The 24,745-nt window shown below is 40.3% G+C and overlaps 1 protein-coding gene across 4 annotated transcripts in view; it reads left to right on the top strand.

Annotated features, from left to right (window-relative positions):
- The window catches only part of LOC129727910 (EGFR adapter protein-like), a 143,989-nt gene extending 126,904 nt beyond the window's left edge, over positions 1-17,085 (top strand). For all 4 annotated transcript variants that reach the window (XM_055686188.1, XM_055686189.1, XM_055686191.1 and 1 more), the window contains 3 exons: positions 13,902-14,986; positions 15,438-16,052; positions 16,249-17,085. In XM_055686188.1, coding sequence (XP_055542163.1) covers positions 14,672-14,986; positions 15,438-16,052; positions 16,249-16,440 — 1,122 coding nt within the window. In that variant the 5' untranslated portion in view covers positions 13,902-14,671 and the 3' untranslated portion in view covers positions 16,441-17,085. The remainder of the gene's footprint in view (positions 1-13,901; positions 14,987-15,437; positions 16,053-16,248) is intronic.
- The last annotated feature ends 7,660 nt before the right edge of the window (positions 17,086-24,745 follow it).

Here is a 24,745-nt window from a genome sequence, read left to right as displayed (position 1 = left end):
CCTCATCAGCATCTTCGACGGTATCGATTAACTTTCAATAAACTATAATTACACTCAAATTACATAATCAATAGCCTAGGCTCATCTCTGATAGTTAAAATTATTGCTTGCTATGTCTTCTCGTTTTATTTTTTTTGTGTAAACAATATCAATATCATCCTTATAGTTGAACATCAGTCTTCATGAATTGATTAACAATTTGGAGATACGGGGACTATCTCCAGATTTTTCTAAAGTTTTTAATAACTTCCAGTGCAGAAAAAAAACCTTCGCTATACCAAAAGTTCGGACACCAATTTTCGGTTTTGGGAAATCAGCTCTGACTTATGAACCTAATATCAGGGAGTATACATATTTTTCTTCAGGAATTTGAAAATAGCGTTGGACGCCCGTTGTCATTTTCTGAACATAGTTCTCTTTCTAGAAAAAGGTCGCTTTTTACGCGGCTTTTTTTACGCGGATTCCGGAATTTACGCGGTATGTATTTTTGCGCGGATTTCCGTTTCCTTTCACTCGGAATGCAGAATTAACGCTGGTTTTTTTATGCGGATTCCGGAATTTTCGCGGTTTTTTTTACGTGGTATGTATACCCGCGTAAAAAGTTGCTTTAGTGTATTGACATTAGTTAACCATTTTACTTAGTTTTACACAGCTTGACAGAAAGCAGAAATCGCGGAATTGATTTCTAAACAACGTTTCAATATTACGTCCAAGCCTTCTTCTGTATTCTAGTAACCTTTCCATAAAATGTAATCCGCCATGCACGATTTAAAAATTTGCGCCGGAGATGAATATTTGGATTCTGGACGTCATCTTTTTTTTTTTCTTCATCTATAGTTTATTTGACACGGCACAAATACAATTCAATGTTTAACGGCGCCAATTATATCTGGTAGCTTACTTTCTAAAGTATCTTAATAACTAAAAGCGAATTTTTTATCCTCGCTGCCGACTACGAGCTGAAACTAAATCTAACTTAAAGCTAGAATATTTTGCATTAAAAGCACAGGTTTGCTGTTTGATGGTTTTCATTGCCATAAGTAAGCAGCATATTAAATTTGTTCCGCTGCTGGGCCAAGATATTACGGACTGGCATATTGGGTTGTTTCCATCGGGCCTTGAGAGTATCGTGCGGGTCTGATTGCTGTTTCCGGATCCGGGGTCTTAACGTGTTCTTATCGTTTGGTTGGATTGAGGCGGAAGGGGATAGGACTAAACTGGGGCGTGGATGGATTTCAGAAAAACGTATATAAGGGACATGTAGGATAGGTCACGGCTCGCCAAGACATCACGAACAGGAACAGCCGGCTGCCTACCTTCGGCCTGCAGGGAAGCTATTAATCTAGACCTGGCGTCACGGAGTACAGGGCATGACCAAACAACGTGCTCTATGTCGTGATAACCTTCACCACAGGCACAGATACCACTCTCCCCTAGCCCAACACGACGGAGATGCGCGTCAAATCTATAGTGATTGGACATAAGCCGGGACATCACGCAAATGAAATCCCGACCTACATCCAACCCCTTGAACCACGGATTCGTCGATACCTTGGGGATTATGGAATGTAACCACCTTCCCAGTTCCCCCTTGGTCCAAGAATTTTGCCAACTGATGAACGTATTCTGACGTACAAATGCGAAAAATTCATTAAAGGCAATTGGTCTTTCATAAATATCACCGTTTGTTGCGCCCATCTTAGCCAAAGAGTCCGCTTTCTCATTACCCGGTATCGAGCAGTGAGAAGGGACCTACGCTAAGGTAATCTGAGTAGATTTTTCGGATAAAGCACTCAGATGTTCCCGTATTTTCCCCAGGAAATACGAAGAGTGCTTAACATCTTTCATCGATCGAAGAGCCTCAATGGAACTGAGACTGTCCGTAAAGATAAAATAATGGTCCGTGGGCATTTTTTCGATAATCCCTAGGGTGTACTGAACTGCAGCTAATTTTGCGACGTAAACAGAAGCAGGATTATCGAGCTTATGGGAGACGGTTAAATTGTTATTGAAGATACCGAAGCCAGTGGACCCATCAAGAAGCGATCCGTCAGTGTAGAACATATTGTCGCAGTTGATGTTTCGATATTTATTGGAAAAAATTTTGGGGATCTGCTGCACGCGTAAATGATCCGGGATTCCACGAGTTTCTTCTATCATGGATGTATCGAAAAACACAGTAGAATCAGAAATATTTGATAAGTTGACACGATTTGGAATATTCGAAGAAGGGTTAATATTTTGGGACATGTGATTGAATTACAATGTCATAAAACGGGTTTGAGAATTAAGTTCGATTAACCTTTCAAAATTTTCAATCACGGGACGGTTCAAGACCTCACATTTGTTTAGAATACGAGAAGACAGGCTCCAGAAGCGGTTTTTCAATGGTAGCACTCCAGCTAAAACCTCCAAACTCATCGTATGGGTCGACTGCATGCAACCCAAGGCGATACGCAAACAACGATATTGTATTCGCTCCAGTTTGATCAAATGTGTGTTTGCTGCGGAGCGGAAGCAGAAACACCCGTACTCAATAACAGACAGTATCGTTGTTTGGTAAAGCCTTATAAGGTCTCCTGGATGGGCTCCCCACCATTGTCCGGTTATTGTACGAAGAAAATTCACTCTTTGTTGACATTTTTTCATCAGACACCTCACGTGACAACCCCAGGTGCCTTTAGAGTCGAACCAGACACCAAGATATTTGTGTACCAAAACCTGAGAAATCGTTTTACCCATTAATTGTGTTTGAAGCTGAGCAGGTTCATGCTTCCTAGAAAAAACTACTATCTCAGTCTTCTCCGGAGAGAATTCGATACCTAGCTGCAAAGCCCAAGCAGACAAATTGTCCAAGGTATCTTGCAATGGTCCTTGCAAATCGGCAGCTTTGGCTCCTGTAACAGAGATTACACTGTCGTCTGCAAGTTGTCTTATCGTGCATGAATTTGCCAGACATTCGTCGATGTCATTTACATAAAAGTTGTAAAGAAGGGGGCTTAAACATGAGCCCTGGGGAAGACCCATGTAGCTAATGCGAAAAGTTGCCAAATCGCCGTGCGTAAAATGCAAAATTGGAGAAAATCCTTGTCGGTGAAGTTTACCCGAAAGAATGTCAATAGAAACGGAATCAAAAGCCCCCTTAATGTCCAAGAACGCAGACGCCATTTGTTCTTTGCGAGCATACGCCAGCTGAATATCTGTTGAAAGCAACGCAAGACAATCATTCGTCCCTTTGGCACGACGGAAGCCAAATTGAGTATCTGATAGTAGACCATTTGATTCGACCCAGTGGTCTAAACGACGGAGTATCATTTTTTCCATCAATTTCCGGATACAGGATAGCATTGCAATCGGCCTATAAGAGTTGTGATCAGAAGCTGGTTTCCCTGGTTTTTGGATGGCGATCACCTTCACTTGCCTCCAATCCTGCGGTACAATGTTTTGCTCCAGGAACTTATTGAACAAGTTCAACAAGCGCCTCTTGGCATTGCCGGGTAGATTCTTCAACAAGTTGAATTTGATTCTATCCAACCCAGGCGCGTTATTGTTACAGGACAGAAGGGCAACTGAAAATTCTGCCATCGTAAAAGGTGATTCTATCGCGTCGTGGCCCGGAGACGCATCGCGAACAATGTTTTGCTCAGGAACAGAGTCCGGACATACTTTCCTGGCAAAATCAAATATCCACCGACTTGAAGACTCCTCGCTTTCGTTGACCGTTACGCGATTCCGCATTCTTCGGGCTGTGTTCCAAAGAGTGCTCATCGATGTCTAACTCGACGTCTCGTTCACGAACCGACGCCAATATCCGCGTTTCTTTGCTTTAGCCAGCTCCGAAGCTCCGAATACCGTATATAGTCGTCGGGTATACCTCCCTTCTGGAAGGCCTTGGGCGCGCTGGAGATTTCGGGATACGTGTCATTTCACCGTTGTTCAAAATAGTCATGTCGAAGTCATCGCAAAGGTTATAGATTAAAGAGGAGCGGTTATCATTGTAAGGGGAACCCCAAGCCACACCATGAGAGTTGAAGTCTCCCAAAATCAAACGTGGCGAGGGAAGAAGTTCTATTAAATCAAAGAGCAGCCGTTGCCCAACCTGTGCTCTGGGAGGAATATATATTGAGGCAATACAAAGCTCTTTACCTTGTATTGTCATTTGACATGCGACAACTTCGATGCCTGGAATCGAGGGGAGGTTAATACGATAGAAAGAATAGCACTTTTTAATCCCTAAAAGTACTCCTCCATATGGGGTGTCTCGATCAAGGCGAATAATATTAAAATCATGGAAGTTGAGATCAATATTTGAAGTAAGCCAAGTTTCACAAAGGGAAAATGCATCGCATTTGTTTTTATTTATCAAAACTTTAAACGAATCAATTTTTGGTAAAATACTTCTACAATTCCACTGTAAGACAGAGATAGAATCCTTCATATACGCAGTTGAGTTAGGCATCGAAGGATACAATCGCTGCAAGGAGGGACCATTGGGCAGTCAACTGCTTCAAAAATGATTTAACTGTTGGGAGGAATGCTGTAAGAAAAATTTTAATTGGATCGGGTACATTGAAATTTTCAAAAATCCAGTCCACAATGTCAGAAAATTTCACTAATCCAGAGTTTGTTTCATCAACTGGATGTGCAAAAGGAACAACTGGGGTTTTAGATGTTCCTGGCAGTGCTGGGAACTCCTTCTGGGACTTTAAATTTGCAAGCCCAGGAGGAGTTTGCTTCGGTTTTTCCGCAGCACTGTTTGGTTTGTTCGTACTTTTCATTACACTTTGGGAAATCTTAGGACCTTTACGGGGAAGTTTAGGAGAAGAAACATTTTTCCTCTTCCTAGACTCCCCAGGATTGGCATAAGATGTTCCCGCTGATGAATCGTCAGAATCGGTTTCATCGGAGGGCAACAGATCAAAGGGGTTCGATGTTATGGTAGAAGTGGTCACGGTCTTCTTCAGCATCTCAGCGTAAGAACGCTTTGAACGCTCCTTAAGTGACCGCTTGATTTTATCTCTGCGCTGCATGTACACCGGGCATGTGGAGAGCTCATGCTGGTTTTCCCCACAGTGAATACATTTTTCAGCATTAACACTGCAAGAATCTTCCGCATGAGTCTCCCCACACTTGCTACATCGTGCCTTATTGCAGCAGTAGGCGGCTGTGTGGCCTAGCTGCTTGCAATTGGTGCAATTCATAACACGGGGTACATACAATCGCACAGGCAGACGAACCCGATCGATCGAGACGTGGCTAGGGAGTGCAGATCCGGCAAACGTAACGCGAAACGAGTCTGACGGAGTGTAAACTTTTTTACCGCCGACGAGAGACATGGACCGCAATTGCTTACAATCCAAAATCTTCGCCTGTGTTTCGGTATTTTTGAAGCAACCGGTTGCGCTTTTTAGGATACACTCGACAGACAGACTCGAATCGGTTATGACACCGTCGATCTCCACGTCTCGTGCGGGTATGTAAACGCGATACTCGCGTGTGAAGAGCTCAGAGCAAGCGATAGCATTGGCCTGTGCCAGATCACTGACCACGACACGGAGCTTGTTAGGTCGGACCTTGGGAATTTCGGTCACGGCCTTGTACCCCTTCGTCAGGTCTTTTGAAATTTGCAGTATGTTTAATCGCTTTGAATTCACTCCTGCCTTTGGACGAAAATAAACAGTATAGCTGCCCTGTTGAGATCCGTCCGGGTAAAGCCTGGGGCGAGGGGGGACTGGAGAATGAACAGGGGAGGGGGTAACAGAAGGGTCAGGGTCAGGGGGGCTCGGGGATGGTGGCACGGGAGGCGAGGGATCTATATCCATCGCGCTAAATGTAGCGCACTAGTGCAGTAGCGCCGACAAGAACACGTACCTATTTACTTCTTCCTTCCAGCAGTGGTTGTCCGATCGTTCGAAGCTGCACCCATAGCAGCCAGCAGCACCAGTACAGCAGCACCAATACAGCCACCAGCAGTGAGCCGGGTGTGAGATCACTCAGCACAGCGACCCGACTCGACTGTCAAATGATGGCCTTGAATTAGAAAGATCTATTCACTGTGCACAGATCAAAACTGCAGCTGGTATTTTGCACCAATACAGCCAAAGTTGCGAGCCGGGTACAGAACGTATCGACACAACTCACAATCTAGTTGGCCTTTAGCGCGAATAATACACTCTTTTGTTTGGCTATTCGTACACACGGACCGGATTGTAATAGAACGACCACTTCGCACGTCCGTTTCTGTCGAGTGTTCGACGCGGAATGGACGTCATCTTGATATCGAAAATATACATATTGCAGAGCATATATTCGTTTTTCATAAAACTCTAAAACCGGAAGTCGCCATATTAAATTTAAAAAATGTCATGGGAGTTTTAGTTCTGCTTTCTAAAGGTCATCCTGGTTCCGGGAGTACCAATGTTTGGAGGTTTGTAAACGTTTTCTACAGTTGTATACAGCTTCCCAGCAACCAAAAGTCGCCATAAACATCGGGAATCATATTCCGGTCCCTAGACATCAACTTCTGGCCATGACCGTCCGAGGCCATGGAAGTTATCGTACCTTTTCAAAAAGTTTCCATAGGGCACTAAAAGACCTGATTTTCTTATAAATTAAGACCCCCTCCCTCTTTGATAGCTGCCCCTTTCTCTTTTCGACATCATGTTCCGGTCTCTGGAAATCAGTTTTCCGGTCTCCAGATATGACCAAAGGCCTAAAAACTATCGTATTCATTCAGAAAGTTCCCATTATGCATGAAAATAGATTTTTTGATTAATTAAGACCCTCTCCTCCTTTGGGGGTTGCATCTCCTTCTTCACACTATATCTATGACCACTTTCTCTGTACATAACATACATACATACATACAAAACTTTTTTTTAAATAAATAGCTGGATTGTAGGAGCTCTTATCTTATTTGATCGATGCTCTTAACTAAATTGTTATTCGGTAATAGTTGAGCTTCAGCAACTTTTCCAAACATATTTTTTATCCAAAACGCTAAATCGGACTCTCCGTTATCAAATTATGCAAGAAATATGTCAAGGAATCGTTCCAAAAACGGATCAAAGCAGGTTGGATGTTTTGAAACACTTCTCTAGAAACATTTGCACGAAAGCCGATTTTCGGCTGCAAACAGACGTCACTACGTTTCAAAAAAGGCCATTATTTGGAAATATATGATCGATTTTCGTATGACGACGTCATTCCGATTCTGAAAATACCCATATTGCCAAGCATATAATTCAATTATTAATGTTCGCAGATTTCCAGAAACCGGAAGTCGGCAACCCAAGTTTCAAAGTATCGTCAGATAACGATAACCGGTTCTTAAGAGTCATTTTTGCCCCGAAAATTGCAACATTGGGGGGTTTGTGAGTGTTTTCCACAGCTTTAAATGGCTTCCCAGAAACCGGAAGTCGCCATCTTGGATTGAAAATGGCATCGAACATCATGTTTCGATCTCTGGACATCAACTTCCGGCCTCCAAATATGACCAAGAGCCCGAAAATCATCAAATTTCAATGAAAGGTTTCCATTATGTATGAAAATTTATTACTTTTGACCCCCTCCTTCTTTAAGGGTGATGACCTTTTTTTTTAAATCACTATTTGCGTTAACCTAACCTCATTTTACTTAATTCAATCTCGTCTAATTTCGTCCGATTTTATCTCTATTCTTGTCATTTTAACTCGTTTCACCAATTTCTATGTTGCTTCAATCACTGCAGTGGATATTTGGTCTTTTAACTTTTTTTTTCCAATTTTGTCTAAAATTGGGTTTGTCATAATTCTGTAACGATTTGTTGCAATGAAATTGTTTAAACGGGTGACAACATAAATATTGAATTTTTGACGTTGACTAACGTCTATATCAAAGTTAGGCACCTGAATTCGAAAATCTAGGGAAAACCAGGGAAAAGTGGTCAGGTTTTAAGCGCTCATTTTTCAGTCATTTATAATCAGGTTTTCGAGGTTTTGACATCAATCGATCAGAAATTCTTTTACGGTTAAATTTATGTAACAAAAACAAACTATTGTTCGAGATACATTATTGAAAAATTGGTAATTAAATTCGATTGTCTAAATCATACCGCACAGCCAATCACTACCTCTCTTCCCAAGCACAGTCGACACTAACGGATACAATCGATCAGACTTTGATGTTATTGTTACTTTCTGTTTCCGATGCTTATGTGCGTTCCTTGTCGTTTCATCATCTACTTAGCCACTCCTTCTTTCTAACTAACTGGTACTAAAAGGTACCTTTCGAACATTTCACCCCATCAGTTTCATTACTAAACCGTACCGATTACATACGGACGCTAGGTGAAAGGAGGAAAAACAAAAGAGTACCGGTCATCTCGTGCCGGTTTCACCGGTAATGCTGGTGGCTGTTAGTAGTACATGACTACTGCAGAATATTAAAATGGTTGGAATTCTGGACGGACTAACCAGAAAATAAGAATATAATCGGCAACTGGCACCTTTTTGTGCCTCGAAATTTTGTAACTAATTGAATTTTCTGTTTTACAATATGCTGCTGCTAGCGGGAAAAACCTGGCAAATATGCATCTTTTTGTTGGTGTTAATTTGACGACAGCGGCCGGCGCAGCTTTCAAGGAAAATTTACTTTCCTTGTCATTTCATTCTCTACTTAGTCACTCATTCTTTCTAACTAACTGACGAAGCCTTGATATAAAAGGTACCTTTCGAACATTCCACCCCATCAGTTTCATTACTAAACCGTACCGATTACATACGGACGCTAGGTGTTAGTAGCTGAAAGGTGGAAAGACAAAATAGTACCCGTCATCTCGTGCCGGTTTCACCGGTAATGCTGGTGGCTGTTAGTAGTACATGGCTATTGCAAAACACTAAAATGGCTGGAATTCTGGACGGACTAACCAGTAAACAAGAATAATCGGCGACTGGCACCTTTTGGTGCCTCGAAGTTTTGTATAAGAAGCGTTGCAATTCCCTCTACTATTTGTTTTAATGGAATATAAGAATACGGTCAACGTCATGCGGTCGTGTCTTCAATACCACCCTCCTACTATTTTTTTCATAATCAGGCAAATAGTCGCGATTCGAGCATACTTTTTTGAAAATGAATCCATCTTCCATCTGCACTCCTTCCGTACAAAAAGCAAGTGGGCTTTAGTTGTCCACGAGCATGGACCAAGTTTCGTGGCCTTAGAGGGCTACAGTATTCATTTATTTACGTATTTGGTATATTCACCAACAGGCAGACAGGTGCCCAAATGGAGTAACTTAAAGCTAACAATTAAAATATCTTCAGAAAGTCAATACAATATTACATATTACAAACAATATAACATTTAAACTAGTCAGATCTTCAAAAAATTAACGATATCGCCGACGAAGAAGCGTTCGAGGTAAATTAAAGTCGAATAGAGCAGATACTCCGTTGAACAACTTTTGGAGACCAACCATTACGCCAAAAATGCTGTAGTTAGTTCGTTGAGCAGGCAGTCGTAGCATCGAATTGTTTCGCAGAGCACGAGGTCGCACGTTTATATTTACTTGTTCCAAAACAAAAGAGCGGGACAGTCTATGCGGCCTTGTAAAAGGTCAGTGGTAAACAAAGCCCTGGCTGTGTCTCTACGGACAGACAGAAGCTCCAAACGAATTAATGAGCAGCGACTTTCATAGCTTGGTAGCGATCCGTCCATGGCAGTTTACGGAGAGCGAATCTCGAAAAGCGCCGTTGAACTGATTCTATTTTCTGCTGGGAAACATTCATAAATGACGTAGCATTCGAGGGGGAGGGGGGTTTGCAGTTTGGAGACGAAATGTGACGAGGGGGAGGGTGGGGAGTTTCAAGCTACGTAGCAAATAAGAAACTAATAAAAATATTGGATTTTTTCTAATTGTTTTGTCTGTTTAGATTCATTTTTATTACTTTCTTGCTCATTTATGTGTTTTATAATGAAATTTGCAAAAAAAAAATCACGTAAAGGGGGGGTGTTGCTACGTAAAGCTACGTAATTATCTAGGGAGGGTTCTTGACTTTGAAAAAAAGGTACGTCATTTATGGATGTCCCCCTGGTAGTTGTACTGAAAACCTAAACTGATGTATCCCTTAAATGCGCACGACGTTAACATGAAATCTTTATTTAACAGGTTACCCACACGAAACATATATGCCATTTTTCTTTGTTTCCGTTTTTTTGACAGGAACAATAAAAACAAAACATTCAAATACAGCACTTCCAGCTGTTAAGTTTTTTGTAAGAGCCTAAAGAGTAAAGAATTGTTTCAATGAATTATAATAGAAAAAAAAAAACAAAATGCATATAAATTTTTTAAAACGATATTAGAAGAAGATACATTATCATCATTGATGGTAAAAAATTCATTAACATTCGAGACAGGTCCGAAATCGGTTTTGTGACGAAGCTTTTTCATGATGCTGGAACCAGAGCAGTGCAACCGGTACGAGAGCCCAAATACGTAAACTTTTTCATTAACTCTTTAGATGGGCAACTGGTCCATTATTCATCTCAGCCCATATATTCATCTCAACAACATGAAAACACAATTGAAAACAGGAAAAAACGCATATTTTCTAACTAAACCAATCTGCTAATCCATGGAATGGATTTTTCTTAGTTAACTTTGGATTTCTCATAGAGTAGAATCCTCAGAAACTAACTCAAAAGCTCTAAATTTAAAAATATAGTCGGGCATCTGCACTCGAAAACGCGTTTAATACAATCACCTACCACAGAAAACAAAATCCGCACATTGTTCTATACGGCTACAACGGGACTCGTTCAGCAGCCAACCAAAGTGTTTTCCATCACTAGCGGACCACTTTTTATTACAATCACTAAACAAAATCACTCATTACACTAAGAATACTTCAATCTTTGAAATGTTCACCTCAAATTTCCTAAAACAAGCTTGAATTAGCAGAAATATATGAGATGAATTTCAACTATTCCTAAATTTCAACTGTTTGTATTTTCATCTGTTTTCACTGCTTTGAAGAAAATCAAGAGTTGCGAAATCAGTTTCAGTTAATACGAAAAAAACATACTGAAAATATTGAATTATTCCGACATAATTGACATAAATCGAGAGCACTGCAGTGGTTACCTAGGTTACCAATTTTGCACGTCAACAACTACAGCGGATATCTAGGTAACCTACTACGACGGGCTGCGGCTACGTTCATTCATGATAATGTGATTCATTCATGATTAACGGTGTGATGAATTTGGGGCGTCGTGAGATGAATAATTGAGCATGTTTTGAGATGGATATGGAAGTTCACTAAATATACAATGATGAACGATTCCATAAGAGCACGTAAGCGTATTTTGTTTATTTGTTTGGTGTTTAATCCGTGCATTCTTCGTGAATATCGGCTTTATGAGATGAATAATGGAGCAATTTCCCTATTACTTTTGATGACATGCTGGGGTGTCGAACGTCTTTGAAAATGGTTTTCTTTGGCAGGTTTTTGTGGCAGTGTTCTGAATACAGAGAAAGAGAGAGAGCGAGAGAGCGAGAGAGAGAGCTAGAGATAGAGCTAGAGAGAGAGCGAGAGAGAGCGAGAGAGAGCGAGAGAGAGCGAGAGAGAGCGAGAGAGAGCGATAGAGAGCGAGAGAGAGCGAGAGAGAGAGAGAGCGAGAGAGAGAGAGAGAGAGAGAGCGAGAGAGAGAGAGAGCGAGAGAGCGAGAGCGAGAGAGCGAGAGAGAGAGAGAGCGAGAGAGAGAGAGCGAGAGAGCGAGAGAGAGAGAGAGAGAGAGCGAGAGAGAGAGAGAGAGAGAGAGAGAGAGAGAGAGAGAGAGAGCGACAGAGAGTGAGAGAGAGAGCGCGAGAGAGAAGGAGAAGGAAGGAGAGGAAGAGAGAGAGAGAGCGACAGAGAGTGAGAGAGAGAGAGAGAGCGCGAGAGTGAAGGAGAAAGAAGGAGAGGAAGAGAGAGAGTGGAGTGAGAGAGAGAGTAGAGTGAGAGAAAGATAGAGAGAGAGAAAGAGAGAGAAAGAGAGAAAGAGAGAGAAAGAGTGAGAGAGAGATAGATAGAGAGATATATAGATAGAGAGAGAGATAGATAGAGAGAGAAAGAGAGATAGAGAGAGAGAGAGAGAGAGAGAGAGAGAGAGAGTTTACATGTGAGCAGTTTAATTATTGTTCAAAGCGCTCTAATGTCTGAGCAAATAAAAATGTTCTGTTAGATAAAAAATATAGAAAAATTCCGTAGTCCTACGTCATGCGATCGTGTCTTTGATACCATCCTCCAACTGTTTTTTCACACCGCAAGTCGTTGTTGGAACGGCAATGGCAATCAATAAATACGTCACGCAATTTCTGATTGATATTTCGGGGATTTTTTCGCTGTGGATCATTGGCGTCTCGTAGCTACTTCGGGTTCTGAAACTGGTGTTGGTATACTCCGTTTCATAGCGTCATTATTTTTTTTTCTCCCTCTTCTCCTATATGCGTTAAGGCGTCCTACACAAATTACGTAACGCTAAAAACCTAGATTTCAGACTCCCTGTCCCCCTATGATAAGTTCGATATGACTCCCCCCGTAAAATTACGTAACGCTGGACAACCTGTCCCCCCCTCCAAATTTGCAATTTTGGGCAAACATCACAGTTACGTAACGGTCTTAACTACCCCCCCTCCCCCCTATGTAACAATAAGTAACGCAGACTTAACCCCCCCCCCCTTCATGCGTTACGTAATTTGTGTACGACGCCTAAATACTGTACGGAAGTGTTATGTCTCCGTCAGTGCAAATTATTTTTTTTTAATTGAGAATCGTTAGGTGAGAATGACGCTGTTAATATCCGCTTTCAATTTAAAATCATTTTATTCCTTTTCGAGCCTTCAGCTGTCAAAATCAAAGCAAAAGAGCTCGAGTAGTTTTCATTTTACTCAAAAATTCTCGAAAATTTAACAAAAGCTTTTCAAATGAGAGTGACGGGTCACAGCTTCAATATAATCTGATAATTTTTCAATTGAAAATGACTTTGTAAGGGTCTGCTCTTGATAAAATGATAAATATTTCATGTATGTTTTGACGTGGAATCATGCCTTTCGGCAAGCTTACAAGGGAGGGTGTAAAATGAAAGTTCGACTTCGAAACATATTATAATTTTTGTCCAATTTCAAATGCTAATATCTCAGATAGCTTTCAGCGGATTATCAATGTTTTTTTCCAGCAATCGTTTGAAAAATTAGTTACAGGTTGATCAACCAATGTGGAAAATTCTAATTTTACGACGTAAACTATTGTATTAATGAAAAATGTCGCGGCATGTTTTGAACCCATATTTAGACCAATCAGAGCTGAAAGCTGAATATCATCCAATATTTTCGGGATGATATGTATGGGCTGGAAATCGATCCGAGATGCCATTTGGAGTTCCAAAACGGCGTCTTCCGGTTTCTGGCAAACAGCTTCAAATGGTCAATGAGTGTTTCCGGAATCAAAATGATGCCCACTGGAAATAAATTCCAGACACTCCAGATTTTTAAATTCGAGACGTGTTTCCGGAAAACAGTAAAAATAATCAAACATTATCCAAGTTTATTTATTTAAGCCTAACCTCTGCCATTGTTCAAATTTATTGAATGTAAAGTTACAATTACAACCAGGGCCAATGCTAGAACGAGAGCCAGAGCTTTGTAAAAGTTGAAGTTTCTAATATAACAAATGAAACTAACTTCAACTCCATTATCGCAGTAAACAAAACAACTTGCAATCAATCACCACCTAAGAGTTAATCTCCCGCTGGAAGTTAACTGTCAGTTAAATTAAATATTTTGACTTTAAAATCACACCCGGCCCCCCAAGTTTCAGTTTAGCGCTGCCGTTTCGAAACTGTCTCTCATTTCACTTTCTGTGATTTATTCCATTTGCAGATCCCTGCTGTTGTGCGTCACTTCGGTCCGGGTCGAGCTTAAAAACAATCTGACTGTTGGTTGGCTCGGTTGGAAGGTACCCACCACACACATACACACTGTGTCTATTCTGCTGGCCGTTGCCCGGCCCGACAAACAGTGGAGCACACGAGATCCACCAACCGGTAGGAAGGAACAAAAATTTAATCCTGACGAATGAGTAACAAAAGCACCACCCCTAGAACTCTCCGGCTGCTTACTTGCTGCACTGCCGCCAACTGGTTTGCTTACTTGTTTACTCCGGACAGGATTGCTACGGATCAGTAGGTTGTGGATGAAAACGAATAAATTTTAAACAAAAGACTGGACCCGGCTCTGGGGCGCGTTCACTGCAACCTCGTCCGCTCGCATGATAGTGAGTAATAAATTAATGAAGATAAAAGCAAGCGCTAGTGGGCAGTGGTAACAGGGTGGAGCGGAGAGAGAGTTCAAATCCGGAGGACGCATACTGGAATCTGTTTTTTTGATATTTCAACCCGAGGACAGCTACACTGCCGTGTGCTGGAAATAATAGAAAACCCCAAGAGTGGTGTGGAAACGGAAAATCGAAGTGAGCAGCCCCCGGGAGTGGTACATTGGACACGAGTCCGGAAAATGGTCAGTCGAGAATAGAAAAATTCACCTGAACACGAACCGGTACAGCAAAGTGCATTCAAAAGCCTGAATAGCGGCCGGTGGAAACGGACAGATTAAAAAAAATCCTCCACCTGACAGCAGCCACTACTGGTGAAATGCAGGAAGTCGATTATTTCAACGATACATTGAGCGAGACGACCGGCGGCGGTGGTGGTGGTGGTGGGATCGGCAGGGGTGATCCGGACGAACGGGGAGGAAAAAGAGGAACCGAGGGGAAGCCAACCAACCGGAATCATTCGAGGAAATGCAGCTACGATTTGCTGGACCACCGCAGGTTTAACAAATGCGATGAAAATGTAAATTACACCGCAGACCCGCTGCTGGTGCTCAGCTCGCCGTCGTCTTCGGACGAGGATAACTCCCCGACCGAATTGAACAATTGCATTAAGTTTGTGGAGAAACCGACTTTGGTAAGTGCTGCAGCTGGCTGTTTAGTTGTAAGGTTTCGTTGTGTTCGGACTGGACGCATGATTGATGAGTTTTTGTTGGGATTGATATGTTTACGGATTGTGTTATTTACATTTACAAGTTTATCCTTGACAAAAGCTTTACCAAATTTTCCAAGTTTGAATTATGAAAAACTATTCTTATAAAAGATATGTTCGATCTACCCGCGGTTTGAAATGGATTGTTTTCTACATTTTTGAGATTAAAATGCTCTTCAGTATAAATTAGCAGGATTGGTCTGTAATCAAATAATCAAAAAGTCGACATGAATATGTTCTTTACGCTTAATTTCATTCGAGAGTGCAGAATCAACATCTCAAACAGTGGTCTTTAGCAAAAATCCACAATCGAATACGAGGCATTATTTTCAATCCGCCTTTCGCTCTAACCCTTTCGCTACCATCTTTTTCATAGATCAAGCGGTTCGCCATGGGTTTTCTGCGCTCGAACGAGGAAAGTCTGCCGCTGATGTACCATAAATCATCGCCAACGTCACCGCAGAAGCAGCTGAATGGCATCCTGGCGGAGGATATTTACAGTCTGGATCAAATCGTATCGAGCAAATTTGGTGACTCGTGCAAACAGTCATTCACCACAGATGCAAGTTATCACCACAGTCAGCATCAGCGGCAGCATCAGCAGCAGCAGCAGCAGTCTAACCTTGCACCGGCTTCACCTCTGATGCCCCGGCATGGACCCGATGTCGAGTATGAGTTCCGCCGTAAACTGCTGATCCGAAAGACCAACAGTGCCAATTCTAGCCCGAAACGATTCGTGCCGAACATTAAGCGGACGGACAGTTTGAACAGCATTGAGGATAATGATCTGGACAGCGCATCCTGGTTCCAAGCGGGGCTACCGCGAGAGATTTCTCTGGAGGTTCTAACGCAGCGTGCGCCCGGTGCTTTTCTGGTTCGCCGCAGCACCACGAAGCAGGGTTGCTTTGCTCTCTCGTTACGCGTTCCACCACCAGGACCAAAAGTGGTTCACTATTTGATACTGAAAACTGAACGGGGATACAAAATTAAGGTGAGTACATGTTAAGCAAACTTGATACCTTCCGGTATAATGCATTCGGAATGGAAAATCAGTGTTTGTTATAAAATCACTTCTTAGCGCAAGATTTTCAACGCAAACAGAAGCAAACATCGCCACATAATTTCCACCTGATCAAATCGCAGCTACAGCACACAAACTTACGTTTCCTTCCCTTTTCCTTTCGCAGGGTTTCACCAAGGAGTTCTCCTCCCTGCGAGCGCTGATAACGCACCACTCCGTGATGCCGGAAATGCTTCCGGTGCCGCTGTCGTTGCCCCGACCCCAAAACATCCCCATCAAGTGCAAACACGTCGACGACTACGACAGCTACAGTCAGTTGCACGAGTTTTCCAAACTGTTTTCTGATTTGGATCTATGATGGTAGAGCTCGCTTCTCCTGCAATCAGCATCCGGTTTGATGGCTGGCGAAAAAGGTATCCTCCTCCCATACCTGCTCTGCCACTATTCCGGCAAATTGTTATACCAGACGGAACGCAAATTGTTTGTAGAAATGTGTTTTGTGTAAATAGCATTCGTTACTTGACAATTTAGTTAGGATAATGTAACGAAATGAGTACCGGTTCAGGTGGCAGCTCTGGTTTTTATTTTGTTAGCTTATCCTGATTGATACTGAAAAATAAGAAAAAGCGACATCGAGAAACTTTTGTCGCTGATGAAAATTAAGAAAACGAGTTAAAAACCGATAAAACTCAAAGCAACCCCTCGGATATATATAACCGTAGTCGAAACGAAACCCTATACCTAAAAGACAGTACAGTTGTAATCATTGGATATTGTGATATAGAATTAAATGTATAATGTGGAAAAGGCTTCCTGTGTTTCACTACACGGAAACAGTGGATCAGAATGACGAGGGGCGGACCAGATTCAGCCAAAGTTGTCGGTCCTAGAGCACCGGCCCGATAAAGCACAACACAGTGAACAGGATCCATTTCCCCCCGTTCGTTTATTGAAATGGTGAAATTGAAAATAAATGAACTTAAAAGTTATGTCAAATTGAAAATGGCTTCGGTTTTCTCTGTTCCTCCACAGTCCTCTTGTTTAAAAGCGGTTTGAGGTAAGCTGTTTCTCCTCTCGTTCGATTACGATTCTGCCCTCAAGATGGTTTTGTTCGTACGCGAGATGGTAAGTAGACCTTTGGCTCAGTGTTGGAAACTATTAGCAATTGCAATTTCGACTAACGAGAATTTGATTACACTGTAGGGGAGAGATTTAGTAAATTGGTCGCAGAAGGTTTGTATACGTCGGTTGTGAGAGAAACTCCCGTTTGTTGTATAGCTTTTTGATGAGAGATTTTATTATTGCAAGCTGCTTTCATGGGGAAGGGGAATTTAAGTTTAAGTGATTGATTTTTACCTATTTATTTTTGTATGGCCCTCTTCTAAAAGTATTTTACCGTAATTACCATTTGAGGTTAGATGTTTATTTAGTTAATGAATGAAACAATAGTTTTCCTAATAATTGGAGTAATTGCCTTATATTCTTGACTGCTCGTGGAATAAACGACATTGGTCTTAACAGAACCTAGGTTGAAGTTATCATGATAACAATTTCGTTCAGCTTCTTGGTCTTGCATTATAGAAAAATCCAAGCACGGGTGGTGGCTTTAAATACTACATTTTAGGAAAAGATAAACATTTAGTAACTATCAAATATGTCTTAAATAGCTTGCTTCATTTAGAATTCGGAAATAGGGTAGTTGTTCCATAATTCTTTCCTTCAAGCCGATATTCACGAAGAATGCCCGGCTTAAACATTACATTTTTACGAAAACATTGAACAAAAATAATAAAATACGCTTACGTTCTGTTATAGAATCGCCAAGCATTGCATATTTAGTAAACTTTGCTAGATTTATCCTCAATTTTGTAAAACAAACAATTTTTCACAACGCTTCCATATCCATCTCAAAACATAAATCACTGCTCAATTAATCATCTCACGACGCCCCCATATTCATCACACTGCTAATCATAAATGAATCGCTTTATCATGAATGAACGTAGTCGCAGACCATCGTAGTAGGTTACCTGGGTATCCGCTGTAGTTGTTTACGTGCAAAATTGGTAACCTAGGTAACCACTACAGTGCTGGAGATTTATGTCAATCGTGTCGGAATAATTCAACATTTTCAGTATGATTTTTTCGTATCAACTGAAACTGATTTGGCTACTTTTAATTTTCTTCAAGGCAGTGAAAACAGATGAAAATACATACAGTTGAAATTTAGAAATTGTAGAAATTTATCGCATATATTTCCGCTAATTCAAGCTTGTTTTTGGAAATTTGAGGTGAACATTTCAAAGATTAAAGTATTCTTAGTTTAGTGAGTGGATTTGTTTAGTGATTGAAGTAAAAAGTGGTCCGCTAGTGATGAAAACAACTTTGGTTGGCTGCTGATCCAGTCCCGTTGTGGCCGTGTAGAACAATGCGCGGATTTTGTTTTTTGAGGTAGGTAATTGAATCTAATGAGTTTTCGAGTGCAGATGCCCGACTTTAATTTTAAATTTAGATCTTTTAACTGAGTTTTTGAGGATTCTACTTTATGAGGAATCTAAAGTGAACTATGAAGAATCCATTCCATGGATTGGCAGATTGGTATAAGAAGAAAATATGCGTTTTTCCTGTTTTCAATTGTGTTTTCATGTTGTATGAGATGAATATATGGGCTTAGATGAATAATGGAGCAGTTCCCGTATTATTTCTTTAGATGTTGTTAACTTTTCAAATAATATAAAAACGAGTATTGATACAACATACAGCTTAGAATGCGAATCTTTAGTAAGGGACATATAGAACTTAGGGTAAGCATGTATAAAACACCCCCCTGGGGCATAACGTCCCAGTCCATTTTTTCGGAAACATGCAAAATATGAGATATGAGACTATTGAGAATCCCTAACGGTTCATGGGACCAACTTTATGTGCAAGTTTGGAAATTGTCAAAAATAAAATCTGATTAGAGCTACCACTGATTTAATTCCGTATAGTTTTCTAATTTTCATGCTTGGTATAACGTATACACGATGTTCATGAGTGGGGGGGGGGGGGGGTGGTGTATAATACCTGTTTACCCTACCCTGTAGCGAAAAACCTGAAAAAGTTACCAACAGAAAAAAAAACTGAAAATGGAGTGAGGTCCAAAAAGAGATTTTAAAAATTCAACTCAATTCACCTTATCTTGTTCGAACAGACAGTTATCGCTCGGACGTTGAAGTGTCAACACATTATAATTGGTAGTCTACAAAAGAGCTCTCGTGTTTAAGCACTTTAGTGCACCTAGTTAAACAAAAGGAATCTATTCTTTGAATAGATAAAAGAGAAATGGATAGAGTTCGTAAGCATACAGTAAAGATAGCTTTCGCGAGTGGAGTCAAGGCACCTGTTCATCTAGATGTAATCCGCTTCGCGGCAAATTTTCTAAAGCTTCCTGCTTCAGATATACATTCGATCTACAAGGATGAAAACGACCGCTGTTTTTATATCAAATTTCAAGATGAGCCTCATTTCGATTGTTTTGTGTCTGCAATGTAAGAAGAATACCGGTTCGAATACGGAGATGGAGGAAGCACAGTGGTGCGACTGGAAGTGGCAAGCCGACTTTTCAGATACGTAAGAATATTTAATCTACCACCAGAAACTGAAGAAAAGGACATCGCGGCTGTGCTTAGCCAATTTGGGACGACCCGCAACATGTGCGAGAACGTTACCCCATGAGTTACGGGTACTCGGTGTACAGTGGAATACGCGGTGTGCAAATGGAGATCGCTAAAGAAATCCCGGCCAACTTTTACATTGGACATTACAAGTCACGATTGTTCTACGAGGGTCTGAAGAACAGGTGTTTCCATTGCAAAATGGAGGGCCATCTCAAAGCCGAGTGCCCAAAAGTAGCTAGTCCAAAGCCTTTTACTAGCACCGCTTCCTATAGTGGTGTGCTAGCAGGAGCTGTAGCAAACAACGCCGCGAGCTCGAACAATAGCACAATGCAACCAAATATGACATCACTACCGTTGAAAAGCAACCGATCATCCCCGAACACAAAAAAGCAACCATCGATCCAACGCAGTTCGGCTGATGGAAATACAACCGTAGATCCAACAGAAGAAAAGACGCAGAGGAGAGAATGGAGCTATCTCCACAGTCATTTACTGATAACAACAGTCCAACCGACAAACAATCACCACAAAGAGGACGCACTCGGACCAAAAAAACGAACGTCGAACAACATAGACAAAGCGTATTCTCACAGCTCTCCGAGAGATCTAGATCGAGATCGCGAAGCCTGCTTGTGTGTTTGTTTGTTGAACACGATTTGTATTCACTTCTTAATCACAACTAACCCCGATAACTCGCACAATTCATGCCATTTATTCGTAACGTAGCTACAATCCACTTGAACGCCATCAATTCTCCCGTTAAATAAATCGTTACTTAAAGATTTTGTCTGGAACCATGATTGTATTCTTACAAGAATTAGCCTTTGAAAATTTTGAAGTAGAATACTTCTCTCAGGAAGTTCGGCTACATAGGGATGTGAAATGAAAATCTAAAACTGAAAAAAGTGAGAAATATGTCCAATTTCAAATGCTAATAAATCGGTTAGTTTTCGATGGATTTCCTTCGTTTTTGCAGCAATCGATTAGAAAATCTTCTAAGATTCCTACCAAATGCATGACATTGCAATTTTATCATTCGAACTATTGTACTATTGAAAATTCTTAAGCCTTGTCAAAACACAAAATTCGACCTCTGATTGGTCGTTATACCGCGCTTTCCCAAGCACGGTCGGCAGAGTTATGGTCCTAGTAAATTGGGAATGCATCATTTGGCCTATATAAGTGCTTCATCAGATAATAAACGGACATTTCATCGGATATTAAATTGAACAACTGAAATTTGAAGAACACAAATGAATATTTGAAGAGTTAATATTTTCTCGTTTTGCGCCATAATCCAAAGTTAATTATCTTCCACGGTAAGGCGAACTGCATCGCGCCGGCATTCGCGTTCTGCACAACCGTAGCCTTTGTTCCGTTCCTGTTTAATGATGTCGTATTACGTTACTGTAGATTCGATAAACTATATAAATATTTACGCACATTCAGGAAGCGGTTTCAGAAAAGAAAGAGACATTTTGTTCAACGAAGATATTCTAATACATTTAATTCACGGCAAAGAAAATGTCATAGTCGGTGACTTTTATTGTGTTTTAATCGCAGAAGATATGATAGGGTCAGGAAAAATTGAATGAATGAATTTTGAAAAGACAAACCAATTTCACTTTTGTTAGAGGCTCATCGAAGTCTCGGCTAGATCGATATTATGCATCTATAAATTTTATAAAAAGTGTTCAAAATATCAAAACGATTCCGCTATCGTTTTCCGATCATCACAGTGTGATTTTGAAGGTTTCTGTTTGCCAGAATCAAGATGTAGTTTACTTGGGTCGAGGATATTGGAAGTTAAACCAACATTTTTTGAATGATGAAGAGATTGTGCAGAGATTTAATGAAATGTTTAACCGGTTGAAAACCCGAAGGTCGTATACCAATCTAAGTTTTTGGTGGAATAATAATTTCAAATCAAGTTTAAAAAGTTTTTTCAAAAAAGAGTCGTTTATACGGAATCAGGAACTTAATAGGGTGAAAAACTTTTACTATACTTGTTTGAATGAACTGTTTTTGGAGCAAAAACAAAACAAACCGGTTGACAGTGAAATGAAAATTGTGAAATCAAAACTTATGGAAACAGAACAGAAAAAATGTCGTTTTACAAAGGTACTTTTAACAATAACAATATCCTCGAAGATGAAAAACTTAGCTTATTTCAAATTGCTGACAGATTCAAAAAAGCAACTACTTCGAATGCATTAACTCTTCGCATAAATGGCGTTATAACATCAGATACACGACTTTTGAGTGAAAAAATTTTCGAACACTTTTCCAAGATTTTTAAAAAACAAAATGATTCAGATGCTAATCCTGAAAACGATTTGATACATGTAAGAACGTTTTTATCTGAAGAAGACCGGAATGATTTGGTAAAACCCATTGAATCTATAGAAATAATTAATGTGATAAAAATGAAGAAGAAAGAATCTCTACAAAAACGCTACTTCGAAAGTATTATACAACGGTTTTTTAACTAACTCAATCAAGATAGAAAGTTCTGTCAGACAAGGATGCCCACTAAGCATGGCCTTGTTTTGTCTGTACATCGAACCGTCATTTCGCATGCTTTATGACGCTGTTGGTGGCTGCCTGATAAGCAACTACTTCGTTAAGGTAGTTGCATACGCGGACGACATCAATGTGTTAATCAGGAATCATCACGAATTAGATAATGTCCTCGAGCTAGTCAATTATTTTAGCATCTATGCTAAAATCAGGTTGAACATTGTTAAATCAAAATTTTTAAGGCTCGGGACCACACCTGATCGAGGAAGTTGATTGTCTCAAAATTCTTGGCGTTAAGTTACATAGAAATTATAACCTAACAGTTGACAGTAACTACAGCGATCTAATTGTGAAACTCAAACATTCAATATCAATTAATAACAGAAGGAACTTAAATCTTATCCAAAAAGTGCTTATTTTAAATACACTGATTCTAGCAAAACTTGGGTATACGGCACAAATTTATCCACCCAATAAGACGAATTTGTTTCAACTTTCTATGGAAAAGTCAAATTTATAGTGTTGCGAAAACCCAGCTCTACCTTCCAGTATATAAAGGAGGCTTAAGTCTTGAAGACGTCGAAAGCAAACAAAGAGTCTCTTCATTAAAAACGTCTTATATTCGGAAAAGATTATACGTTGAACATTGATGAATTCATGCTAAATCAAATCGATAACAGAAATGTCACTAGAAACACACGAGAACCAACGCTGAATTCGACTAAACTTATATATTGGCAGCTGATCGAAGAACTAAACATTATACCTAAAATTCAGAACGAACTTCCTAACGTAGATTGGAATACAATATCAGAAAATGTAAGTAAAAATTTTCTGTCATCATCTGTTAAAACAGTGTTGTTTATTGTTCTTAATGACTTGGTTCCAACTAAAAGCAAAATGTTTAGACATGGCATTACTGGAGTTTCTAGCCCGCATTGCAGCATCGAATTGAGACTTGTGGATTTGCTGGGGACGTTTGGAATTGGATTACATTGATTATTCGATCCCGAATGAAAATAATGATTGTTAGTCCGGACGAAACATTAACACTGCACATTGGCAATAGAGATTGTAAAAGTAAGGCTGCTTTATGGCTTGCAACTGAAGCGATAGCGTTTAATTTGAAAAACTTCGGGAAAAAAGACATGGATTGTTTAGAAAAATTTAAAACACTCATTCGCCAACAAAGATGGAACCAGAAAGAAACTTTTGCTGTTCATTTTAAAACATTTTTGAACATTTGTTAAGCGAAACTGCTGTGAAAAGTCACAAATGAATTGCTCAATGTCATGAAGGAAGTTGCGAATGAGTGTGAGTGTTGTTGAATGACATACTAAGTTAAGTTAGAATTAAGGTAGGTGGACCAAAAAATCAACTTAGATTAAAAAAAAAAAAAAAAAGACAACAAGTATTGGATAATGTAAAAATTTGTAAAATGTTAAATCGTAAAAATTAAAGTAAACCATGTAAAAAAACAGTCTGGAAGATGGTCGATAAATTGACAGAGTTTACACAGAACAGTGAATACCGCTGAGTGGAATCTAAAAACTTTGGATTTTTGGTGGTCTTAGCAAAAGAATGAGATTATACCTAACGGATGAAGATTTCTGCTTGAAAATTGGAGTCGGAATATTTTACCAATCTCTCCGGCGTTCCAAAAGTGGGTAATTAAGGTCCCCTATTTTTGACACTTTTCATCAATAAAGTCTCCACTTTACTGCCAACTGGGTGTCGCTTAATTTATATGAATAATGTGAAAATTTTCGCGATAATCAAAGCCTTTTTCTGACTGTCCGGAACTACAACATATGATCAACGAGTTCGAGGCATGGGGACACGAAGAATCTGTTGACATTGAGGGTTCATAAGTGCAATGTAATTTCATTTCATCGTAAACTAAATCCTATTATTCTTTATTACACCGTCCTCAATCATGTTTTGCAACGGGTAGTTCATTTCCGTGACCTTGGTGTTTGCCTTGATTGTGCGCCGACATTTCGTTCACACTCCAATGAAATGGTCTAGAAGGCTAACTGTTTGCTGGGGTCAATTTTCATGATAGCTCCCCGTCTCAAGCAAACTTGATCGCTAGAACCGAGTCTGTCCAGAAAGAAATAATGGAAAAAACTGGAATAATTCGTCAGACTTGCCCTCATATGAAGCTCTGAAGCAGCGACGAGTTGCAACTCAAGTCGTGTTCGTTACTAAACTTTTATCAAGTTGAATTGATTGTCCTGCAATACTACAGCAGATGAATATATACGCACCTGAGGAACCACTGCGCACAAGAGACTTTCTGTACCTCGAACCGAGCATAGTGAACTATGGGCTGGTTTTTTTTTCTTCATCTATAATTTATTTGACACGGCACAAATACAAATTAATGTTTAACGGCGCCAATTATATCTGGTAGCTGCCGACTACGAGATGCTATGGGCTGGTTAATCCAGTTCGATTTATGGATACACAATTCAATGTTAT

This window comes from Wyeomyia smithii, chromosome 3 (assembly GCF_029784165.1).
Source record: "Wyeomyia smithii strain HCP4-BCI-WySm-NY-G18 chromosome 3, ASM2978416v1, whole genome shotgun sequence".
Taxonomy (NCBI): Eukaryota; Metazoa; Arthropoda; class Insecta; order Diptera; family Culicidae; genus Wyeomyia; species Wyeomyia smithii.
This window is presented reverse-complemented; position numbering and strand designations above follow the sequence as displayed.